The sequence below is a fragment of the Misgurnus anguillicaudatus genome, chromosome 22 (genome assembly GCF_027580225.2).
Source record: "Misgurnus anguillicaudatus chromosome 22, ASM2758022v2, whole genome shotgun sequence".
NCBI lineage: Eukaryota > Metazoa > Chordata > Actinopteri > Cypriniformes > Cobitidae > Misgurnus > Misgurnus anguillicaudatus.
In genome coordinates this window covers 17,619,722-17,631,981 of record NC_073358.2, presented here as the reverse complement: position 1 = coordinate 17,631,981, position 12,260 = coordinate 17,619,722, and the positions used below count along the sequence as shown (strand labels likewise).

Genomic DNA, 12,260 nt, shown 5'->3' with positions numbered 1-12,260 from the left:
TTTAAAACGCACTGGAGAGGGGACAGGGGTGACTAAAAGCTATTTTCACTTGCTTAGTGGGGGGATTAACCTTGAGAAAGAGGGGCAGATAGATGGGAAAATGATAATTAAGAGAATGCTGTTATATGCCTTTTAGCACTTATTTCCCTATGCAAGCTTATTTCCAGAACATTCAATGTTTAGAAGCAATTTGGGAAAATGTAAGTAGATTGTAAAATGCTCACAAACATGCCACATTGACCACTGAATCGTACATCATTGTTGCCACCATATTGGAGTGGGCAAGAAGGCATTACGGAGTAAATTGAGATGGATAAAAGCTGGATAAAAGCACAACAACATTTACATTTCTCAACTAGTTTCAGTACTTTACAATCTACATGAAATTCAATAACATTCTCTCGCCAGTTGCTCAGAATCTCAGAATGTTGATATTTGTTGATTGTCATAAGAAATTGTGAAAATTATTAACCAAGAAAAATTTTTTGGTTTATAATTGTGAAGATTTCTACAGTTAATACCTAATTAAATTGGATTTTTTTATTGTGGAAATTAGTTTTTGTGACATCTTTTTAGCTTGTGTCATGTCAAACAGCCAGACACTGGCAGTCAGTCTCCTTTCTGTAATCTTATGTGTCTAGATACTCCAAAACAGATGATCATTACCAGATACAAAAAAATTACAGTTACAGCAATAAAACATTCAGGCAGGTGGTAAAAGGAGATTTGAATTCATTTTATAGTATTTTAAAGTAAATGTCTCGATTACGTATGTAACCCTTGTTCCCTGAAGGAAGGGAACGGAGACGTCACGTCGTGAACAAAGAATTGGGAACGCGCCTTACGGGACCAATCCAATTTGAGAAACACCAATGAGCTTAGCATGCAGATATTTGCATCTGCCGGTGCTGCCCCGCCCCTCAAATATTTAACGAGGCAGGTGCAGAAATCAAATCAGCTATTTGCGCTGAGAAAGCTGAGCACAGTGCACGGCCTAATTCAGCAATTGAACAGAACTGTGGCGATGGAACATGACATGACATCTCCGTTGCCTTCCGTAACCGAGACGTTCCCTTTCAGTCGGTTACTACGACGTCAAGTCGTGACCGACGAATTGGGAAACCCTACCAAGGTGCCACAGAAGCTGAACCCTTCCAGTGCCTGCAAAAGCCCTCCGCCCTCCACGTAGGGGGCGGATCCTAAGCTTACTGCAGAAGACCAGTAACTACTTGTTCCTTTACCCACGATTGTAAACTAGGCGAACTGGGAAGTGAACTCATCAGGCGGAACTAAGATCGCTGCAGAAGTTCCCTCTGAGGGGGTCTACCACTTGGGTGACTACTTAGCAATATCACATACTAGAGGGCCACGGGACGGGCTCCGCTAAGGAAAGGAAGAGACTTACATGGAATACACGCAAAGGAACCCTCGAGGGGCATCTCAAGGATGCAGCTAGTGAGAGACTGACAGCAGATGCTCCGTGACATCAGCCATCAAGGCAGTGGACGAGGAAAAAATCTCAATTTTGTTATGTTTTTGCTAAAAGAAATTTTTGATTTTCCAAATCAGCTGAACCGACCTGGGGGTGGAGTCGCCACTCACTGGGGGCGCGTTGCTCGTGAAAGTGCATCTGCCTCTGTATTGAGTGACTCCAGGATGTGAATAGCATGAAGGGACCTCAGATTCTTCTATCTCCAAAGGCGGAGATGACAGGCGAGATGCGAAAGGTGACAAGAGTGCAAACCGCCTTGGCGATTGATATACGTTACAGCCGCAATGTTGTCTGTGCGAACTAAAACATCTTTACCTCGAATCTCATTGATGAAACGGACGAGCGCAAGATATACAGCCCACAACTCGAGGCAATTTTGTGCAAGTGTCACTGGGGTGATGACAAAAACCCTGATGCGATGAGCCCCCATACGTGGAGGCGTCTGTGCATACAATGGCATGCCTGGAGACCTGTCTCAGTGGCATACCTGCCCTGAGAAACACTGGGTCTAACCTACGGTAAAAGCCGCTGAGCCACGCTCTCCTCAGGACTGCTGCCATATGCCCTAGAAGTCTCTGAAACTGTTTTAGTGGGATCGCAACCCTGCCTTTGAAAGAATAGAAGCAAGCTAGAATTGACTGTACACGCGCTTCTGTAAGACGTGCTGTTAAATTGACCGAATCCAGTTCCATACAGAGAAAAGAGATCCACTGCATGAGGCAAAGTTTGCTCTTTTCTCAATTGCCATGAAGACCAAGATGGGAGAGGTGTTTGAGTACACGATCTATGTGTGTGCACAGCATCTGATGGGACTGAGCTTTTTTAAGCCAATTGTCAAGATATGCTAAAATGCGAACACCGCTCTCTCTCAGATGCTTCATTGCACCCTCCACAACTTTCGTGAAGACACAGGGATAGAGCCTAAACGGTAAGACTTTTTTATTGATATGCCCTTCCTTCAAACGCAAAGCGGAGAAACATCCTGTTTAGGGGGAGTATGGAGACATGAAAGTAAGCGTCCTTCAGGTCGATGGCTGCAAACCAATCCTGAGGGCGGATGCATTGAAATATGCTCCTCTGCAGCATTATGTGAAGTGCTTGCAGTGCTTCAACAGTGATATCAGTGATGACCCGCTGGCTTTGGCGGCAGAACAATGAGGCAAGATACTGGTCTTTCTCAATCCGAAGACTGTAGCCTCCGGAGGTCGCATTTGCAAGCTGCATACGTCATCAAGACTGTCTTATTTCATAACATTAACAATTATAAAGTTGACTATTATTCTTTGTTAATCATACATTGTTGTAATATGCTTATGACTTGCAAATGTCTGAAAATAATAAACCAGGCTTGATGACATATACAGCCTGCATATACGACCTCCAGAGGCTGCAGCCTTCGGATTGAGAAATGGCCACTCTCTCTTGGTCACTCGAAGTTGCTTGTACATGTTATAGAGCAGTCCCGCCGTGTCCAACATGGCAGACTCATTGACGTATTGCAGCAATGTGGTCAATGCATCGTCTACGGAACCTTTAACTACTAATCATATAGAGGCAGTTTCCCAGACAGGGTTTAGATTAATGCAGGACTAGGCCTTAGTTATTTTTAAAAATGTAAGTCGTTTTTACGAACAAATCTTACAAAAAACAATACTGGTATGTATTTTGAGACCAAACAATGGCACTGATTTATTTTAAGATCAGTGCAAGATGTTTCTAAATAAAGGCAGCTCAAACATGGATTTTAGTCTGGGACCAGGATAAGCCATGTCTGGGAAACCGCCACATAATGTTGTTTCCTATTGGTTTTTATGAAACTATATGTTGGTTGGTGTTTTTGGTATAAATGTTTTTGTGAAATTAAACTTCTGAACAATGTCACTAAATTTGGTTTTAAAGAATCATTAGTCAATTGTTTATATCATTGCATGATGCCCCTAATTTGTAATTCTGTTTCTACAAGTAAGGAATATAAGGCCTGTGTTGTTATAACTGCTTTCACTGGATAGCTGATTTTACAGATGGTTTCATCTGACACACATGCATTGTCGCGGTTAGGCACCTGGCCCGAAAATTAATGTATGGTCCGTGTTTCTTTATCGGCCTGGGTATGGGGTAAACTGAGCTCTTGGACAAACAACTTGTCAAAAAAAGGTTTCGGTATCCTACAGATGAGGGGAGACAGTGAGCATCACCGCTGTGTGAAGGGAGGTTTTGGCAGCAGATCTGCATTTAACATTGTATACATTAATTTTACACAAAAATGTTGTTATAGTAGTTGAAACACTTTAACTATGATTTGAACTAAAGAAATTAACTTGGTATTTATTTTGGTTGTTATCAATCTACTCTAGAGGGACTTGATTATTTTGTGGAAGTTTACCAGAAGTTAAGTTTGGGCCACGAAAGCGGTTTGGTTATGTTGTTATTGCTGAAACTGTCTATAGCAGTGAATAGTATTTGTTTATGTTTAGACCACCCTCATTACTGTGGAGGAGCCAAGAGGTAGGAGTCAGTTTGTGCCCCTAACACTCCTCAGAGAGAAAGGCACTTATGGAACTGTGACAGTTAACTTTGAGGTGAGTAACACCAACCAATTTGTTATTGGTACGGTAGCAATAATTGGATGTGAACAGTTTAAATTTTTTTTTGTTTTTGACATATGAGCCTACTGTATATTATTTTTTAAATTCTTTGTGCGAATATATGTGTTTTTTTTCTGGTTCATAGATTTTTGGAGGCCCAAACTCTGCTAGTGAAGATCTCAGTCCAGGAATGGGGAACATCACTATTCCTTCTGGTCATGCTGTTGTAGTTTTCAGCATCATGGTACAAGATGACAAGGTATTTTCACCATGCATAGACAATATATAACATTTATTAATAATAACAGCAGAATGAAACATCAATGACATGAACTGTGGGTTGAAGAATAATTTGCATTACTGTTTGACTTATTTTTTACCTCAATGTAATCACTAGATTCCAGAAGATGATGAGATCTTCACTGTGCAGTTGACAGAAGCAGCTGGTGGAGCTTTGCTCAAACCAAACAGAAGCAGTGTGCAAATCAAGATCTCCCGTAATGATGCTCCAGTCAGGTTCTCCAAGCCCACTCTCATTGTACCGGAGAATGTTGGTGTTATCTCTCTAACGGTAACACGTGGTAGAACCGAGGATGGTCTTCTGATTGGTTCTGATGATAGAACAGTTTCTTTAGCCTATGCAGTCATTACAGGCAGTGGGGAGGCCAGTGCAACACCGATGTCCGATTTTGTGGATCTACAGGCGGAAAGGATGGTTGTTTTTCTTCCAGGGGTTCATGAAACAGATCTCAGATTCAACATTAGAGATGACAGCATTCCAGAAATCGCAGAGTCATTCCAAGTGGTTCTTCTAGAAGATACACTTTTGGGTGATGCAGTGCTGTTGATTCCAAGTATGGTTCAAATTACCATTGAGCCTAATGATAAGCCTCATGGAGTTTTGTCAATCAGTCCTTATCCCACACAATCACTTATCATCAATGAAGACCTGACCCAAATGTGAGTAGACTTTTAGGGTGGTAAGGTTCTAGCAATACTATGCATATGCTAAGCATTATTGAAACATTAGGTCATTATTTGATTAGTTGCGTGAACCAATGTCTCTTTGTGGAACCATGTGGAAATACAAAAAGTTCTAAATACACATTACAGTGATTCATTAGCTGAAGATCCTTAAGCCAATAACATTAGCAAATGGTCCAAAATATTGTGTCAGGTGTTGAGCGTTACTGTATCTCTCTGTATCTCTAGTAATTTGATCTTTTTCATACCGGTCTAATTTCACCACAGATTAAGTTCAAGTTCTTTCTGCAATATTGTTCATCATTTTTCTGTGTTAGATTTAAGGGCATCATCATCGTGAGGAATGGAGGAACTCATGGGGCTGTTTCAGTTAAATGGAATATTACAAGAAACTCCATGGATAGGACTCTTGTCTCTGCAGACCTAAACCCCACCTCGGGTACATTGAGGTTTGCCGAGGGTCAAACGAGTGCTGTACTTCCATTAAACATCACTCAGGACAACCTTCCTGAAGAGGCTGAGGCCTTTCTCTTTAGACTGATCCCAAACTCTGTACAAGGAGGAGCTGAAGTTGATGAACCTATGGAGGTGAGTGATTGGCATTGCCTTTTGATTTGATGTTAGATTTCTGGCTTTGTTTTATTTTAGCTAACGTATTTAGAGAATATGATTGGATGGCAAATCATAGTTTGGTTATGATTCAGTTCTGGTGTGGATTTGGTTATAAATGACTGTGTGATTTGATGGTGAAGACAACTCTAAAGCTCCCCTTTAATTTTTTGGAAGAAAAATTGTATTATTCATGTTTCATGTTGAAATGTAACCAGCGTTGAGGATATTCTAGACCTTTATGGTTCATTTCACACTATGAAAAATAGTCATTGGGAGATTTGTTGTCAAATATCCACGGAAATTATTTTACAAAGCGGTTCATCTTAATTTTGCTTTGGCTCAGACGTCCTGTCAGGAGGAAGTACACAGATCAGAGCTGGTTCCTGTAGTTTTCATCTGGGCAGCACTTGTGCAGATGTTTAAGCAGATGTGGCTTAAACTCAGAAACATGTCAGCCTGTCACATAGTGTGTCATCAAGTGTCACTTGGTGTCCTCCATGTGGTCCCAACACAAAATAAAGTTGGTGGTAGTGTGTGTCATGTTTTCTTTGTCTGTTGCACTTATGATTATTATGAAAACAGTGGATCAATCTGACCTTTGTTTATGTGGTAACCTATCAGTTCTGACATAAGTGCGAGCATGAGTGTGGTAGCTCTGTTGGAGATCTGTTGTGCATAATATGTTAAAAAGCAATTGATTCTGCACCATGTGAAGACTAATTGGCTTATAAATGTCAACTGTCCCTAAATACTGAAAAAAAATCCCAAATTGCAATATGGGAAATTATGAGATAGATAATCTGCCCAGTGAAACAAGGCTTGGGTAAATTAAAGGGTTATAAAGTACTAGTTGAATGCATTCTAGTGAGGTCTAATAAAAGGGAAAGGCTTACTAAGATTAGTTACCTCTCAAGTCTGAAGTATAGTTTGTTTGTTTTTACGTTTACTCAAACGTACAAGCATGGTTGAAAGCACAGCATTGCAAAGTGTAGTTTATTTGACTCATACGTGTACACAGATGTTTGAAGCATGTTTATTGCGACAAAATGCAATGCCTCTTCTGGGCTACATAGTACATTCTTCTGAGCCTGTACTATTCTGATGACAAAATGTGTGTTATGTACACTGTACGCAGACCCTCGCACATTCGCAAAAACGGATCTATACTTCTAGCTTAAAGGTGGTAATGAATATTAAAGGAATTTTCAGAAGTTAAGCTCTGTTAGCATCTGTGATATACTGTCAATATCCAGCGATAATTATGGGTCATCCCTCAGTTTGCAAGCAGAAAAAGTCCCTTCTTTTATCATAATAATAAAAATCAGGGCTTTGAATCAGATTTTTTCCCAATTGCTTCGTTCCGAACATAAACAGTATTTTACCGTTTCTGGTTTTCAGTTTAACTCTAAAATTGAAGTTTCTGAACTGGTTAGAACAAAAAAATTAAGTTCCCGAACCGGTTAATAACGTTCCATGTCAGCTGTGGGACATACAAATAAGTAGACTGATCTGATCTTGTCATCAAACATTAAAAAAGTCTACATTATGTAAGCGGCATAAATGTAATTCTGACATGTTTCAGCATTATACATGAATTAAGACAAGGACAATTTCTGCCATGTTGTTTATTGGCAAACAACTTAAACAAATGTTTTTATTAGAAAAATAATACTGTGTGGTATTTCGAGATCATTTTGTTTGTATGTGTCCTGTCAAGAACAGAAAGATTGTTTGCTTGCTTTTTGAAACGTGTCCCTCCATGTATGTACTTTTCAGTGCACTTAAACACAGACGGTGGACGAATTCCAAATGCAGCATAAATAGAGGCTCCATATAAAGTGAAAATTACGTTGTTTTTCAATTCTTTATTCGCCAAATGTATTTTAATGGACTACAGTTGTATGAGACACAGTAGTGCAACTCTCTCTCAAGTTTATACATCAGGGCCCGTATGTATAAAGCAGCTCAGAGTAAAATTTTAGTCTTAAGTGTGTCCAAATTCTAAGAATGACGTCATTTTACTCTTATTTCTAGACTTAAGAATAAGTTTGATTTATAAAGCCTCTAAAGTGGTAAGACTAGGTCTCAGCTCCTAAATTATTTAAAAGAGCTGGAGAGGTCTCTTAACCTAGTTAAGAGTAACAAGAGGAGAGCAGAGAGGCGGAGATCATGCACTTTACAACAAAGAATTTGTTAGAATTACTTTAATTCAAATGTATTTCCATAGCACTAATGAAAAAATGTATTGTAACATTGTTGCAGAGCAGAAAATGTACAATAAATACATGTTAGTAGTACATAGACAGTAGATAGGAATTAATATAACATGAAATATAGAGTATTGGGTTTTTATACAATGTATATTATATTACACAATATAATATACAGTATAAGATGCAAGGGCGTAACTTTGGGTCTACCATTGGGGGGGGGGTTAAGCTTGCGGCATATTTATTTATTTATTGAATCATTTTCTTGTGGGTAACATGCTAATTTGCCGTTCCTGTAGTACAAATACATTGTGATACTTTTACTGATTTAGACTACTTAACGTAAATGCAGCTGTTCACTTGACTATTTATGCCATAATGACACAGTAGTTAAATTAGGTGTTTAAGCACTAGCCAGCGGTGGCAGTTTCCACATTTTTTGTTTATTCAATATTTTATCAAAAAATCAACAAGAACTTAAAGATTAGTCAATTGAATCACTGTATTGGCACCTACATGCAGCAAATGTATTATGAACAATTCAACTCTCAATACATTACACAATACAGGGTGGCACCTTTATTCAGAACAGATTTCACATATTGTTGTTGGGCATCACCAAAACTCACCATGCACTAACAAAAATCTAAACAAAAGCATGTAAAAGAAGGCCTATCTGTTAATCACATTTAAGGTATGTTACAACATATTAGGCTGCACCTTAACACACATACCATTCAGATAAAAACACCAAACACCTGTTTACGTCTCAGTGTAAAAGAAATTAACTGTGCACACACTGACTTTAGTTAAGAGCAGTGTTGGGCAAGTTACTTCCAAAGTGTAATACATTATATATTACAAATTACTGTCATTTGAAAGTAATTAGTTACATTACAATATTACTGACTCTGAACTGTAATGAGTTACACTACTTTTGCGTTACTTTTGAGTTACTTTCATCAAAAGAACAGAAGTATGACTAGGCATTATAAAATGTTAAAATGTAGTTTGTTGCTGCTTATAAATCTAGAAGTTATGTGTTGGCCCTCGAGCTTTGAATAGGCACAGTGAAGACTTATGGCAAAATACAGTAACAATCACGGTCAGAATCATAAACATAGAAAAAAAATTAATACAAGGAATTCAAGGAATACAGCTCATTTCAGTCCAATATAAGGATTACATGTAGGCTAACATATAATTGCTTAATAAAACAGACAAACAGAGGAACACTGCTTTTTGCCAAACAATGAATAGGCTCCCATACAAAGGCTGGTAAAAACTTTAAACAGTGATGTTTAAATGTACTATTTAGATAACCATGTTTAAGTCTACACTAATGTTATGTTGTAGTTTAGGTTGCTGTTTGTAATAAAACTGTAGATAGCATAGGAATAGCCTAGCAATCTATTAATATATGGACTGTAAAGCTTACCTTGTCATTGCTGGTGTGATATGGATTTTACTGGCAAGATTTCTAAAAGTCTCTTTACTTCTGAAGTTCAAGCAGCATTGGAGACCGAAAGAAACTTTCTGTTGCTTTTACTTAGTGCTCTTATTCGCAAAATTATGCGTGTGTGGCGCTACCGGACCTGATTGCGACTACTTTAGTCAATGGTATACAGCCGCGGACTTCCCAGATTCGGCTCTTTAAGAAACATGTCTATATTTGACGCGCACCGCGTCCAAATCAAATTTCAAATGCAAAGTTAAAGTAAAAATAAACAGGTTGCATTCAGCACGTGGAAACAGACATACGCTGCGTCCCAACCCGCCTACTTCCATACTATATAGTAGGCAAAGAGTACGAGAAGTAGCCCAGATAGCAAAAGATAGCAATGAGTCGGTGGACCACCGGCGGTGCTCTGGAGACAGTAGAAGCGTCATAAAGGCGTAATCGCAAACACGTTTGACGGTGGCCCGCCGGCGGCAGCCGCTTTTTAAAAGTGGCAGCCGGCTGTCTACCGCCTTCAACCGCCGTTCGGCCACCTTTATATTGAAGGCGGCTCTTTCGCGGCCCGTCGGAGGCAAACGCTATTTTCGAGCGATTTGCCGCCGTTTATTGTATATATATTACAATATATACCTATTTCTAGTATGCAGTTTATCAAAAATAATGATTGATCAAATCAGACAAATTCTCATTTGGAGTTTTTATTCTACATTTCAAAGTACATTAACAGTCATTGAACTAAGATGTGTAAGAGCACTAAAATATAAATAACTGAAAAATAAAATAGTACTAAAGAACATACAGGTTTCCAAATAAATTCTAGTTTTAAAAAAAACATTACAAGCAAATTAGAACATTTACAACAATTGTTAATAATTTAGAGGTCAGCTCTAAGATGAAAATAATTAGGCTACCATGCTGTGCACGAGATGTTGTGCTCTGGGCAAGCTATCTGCAAGAAAATATGAATAAAACTACATTGTTAATACAACTTCAGTTACTGGATAAGCAGCATAGAGCAAACATAGTCTTACTAACAACTTTTTACTAACAACTTTTAAATAAAAAATAAAAGAACTAGAACTTTGCTTAACCTCCGGCTGTACTTTAACAAAGGCAAAACAGCATGTGTTCGCTTCCACTTGCTAGCCACTTTAGCTAGGGGAGCATACTTGTTCAGACAAAAGAAGTAATTTAACTTAAACAACTTCTATACATGAACATAATCTTGCGTTACACAAAAATGAAACATGTACTTATTTAAACGATTGTAATTGATGACTTTTGTCTTAAATCTGTATCTTGATCCTCTCTTCAAACACTGAAATGTGTGACGACGAGTGCTCTCTGGGAGGACACGTTATCTTCCGGTTTACAATTCTTCCGTCTTTTTTAAGTGCTGCCCCTGTCGACCGGTGGCGGTACTTCACTGTTTGTGCTTTAACACTTTCTTTTTTCTCTCAATTAATTTGTACAGGTCGCAATCGCAAAATAATCCTTGTACATGTAAAAGGTAAAAAAAAATAAAAATTGATGTTGGAAAATAATGAAAGACATAAAGGAAATTTCCAGTCAAGTGCATAAATCAAAGACATGTACAAATGTTCACCTAAGTGATAAAATAATTCAATATATTTTACATATATTACTGTATAATCGCTTCAGAGTTTAAAAGTAATTTAAATGTAATTTCCTAAAACTTCAAGAATCTGTTATAAACCTTACTGGCTTTAGATGCATGTGAAACATGCTTGAACTCAGGGTGTAAAAAAAGGAAACTAACTGAAAACACATTCGTATAAACATAACTTACATATCTTTGCTTTGGAGCAAAACAACTATCCTATTTGATATAATTCACATATATAGGCTATTATGATTTTATAACCGCTCAAATGTGAAAGTTAAAATGCACCTATAGCCGACAGCTTAGGGCTGGCGGCAAAAAGAAGTCCTGCGGATATTTTTTGCTATCTGGGTAGTGCTTTTCGCCCACTATATAGTATGGACGTATGCGGTTTGGGACGCAGCCTATTTTACACGCAGCTTTTTCATGTGTGGATGCTGGTCGCGCGCATTGGTCAAAAATAAAAAAATAAAAATAATAGCCTACGGTCTAATTTTGAAATGCATTGTTGTAATGCGCTCGTTACTAAGACTGTAACGAGTAAAATATTACCAAAATGTTATTAGTAATCTGTTATATTACTGCGTTACAGCAAAAACTAATATATTACTGTAATGTATTATATTTTGTAATGCATTACTCCCCACACTGGTTAAGAGGTCCAATTTGTCCTGATGGATGTGACAAACTGCAACATGGTTCAGCCTCTGCTGTGTCAACCTGGGCGCTGTTTACACTTGGTATTAGGTGTGTTTTCATCGATCAGATTACATGTGGACGAGAGAAACACATCACGTTTACACCTGGTATCTAAATCCGTCTTTTTTGTCCACTTTCGATCGCTTCTGTCCTGAATACTGTGAGGGGTGGTCTGCCGAGACAATGGGCGAGTCTCTGCTGTCATTTAAATGCGAGCGGGAGTAATTATGAGTTTATGAGGGGGAACATTACAGATAATTTGAAATATAATTATATCTTTATTGCTGGCAAATGAAATTAATGACGAAAACGAACAAAAGTGTTCATTCGGAATATTTCATACTTATTTTAATCTGAATGATGTGATGATATTGGGGGGGGGGTTAAATTATCTGGATTTGATTTTTGCGCTGGATTTTTCCCCCGTAACCCCCGTGCAAATTATGCGCATGATAAGATGTATATTAGTTAAAAACATATTCAAGTGCTTGCACAGTACCAAGAATTATTATGGGATTATCAAGACAGCAATGGTATATACTTAAATATATATAAATTTGAATAATAATTGAAGTAAGTTTTTAAGTAGAGCCAC

The 12,260-nt window shown here is 38.2% G+C and overlaps 1 protein-coding gene across 1 annotated transcript in view; it reads left to right on the top strand.

Moving 5' to 3' along the window:
* Positions 1-12,260, top strand: part of adgrv1 (adhesion G protein-coupled receptor V1) — a 1,080,612-nt gene that overhangs the window by 149,827 nt on the left and 918,525 nt on the right. Inside the window, 4 exon segments of the mRNA XM_073861135.1 lie at positions 3,967-4,071; positions 4,223-4,336; positions 4,475-5,037; positions 5,379-5,649. Coding sequence (XP_073717236.1) covers positions 3,967-4,071; positions 4,223-4,336; positions 4,475-5,037; positions 5,379-5,649 — 1,053 coding nt within the window.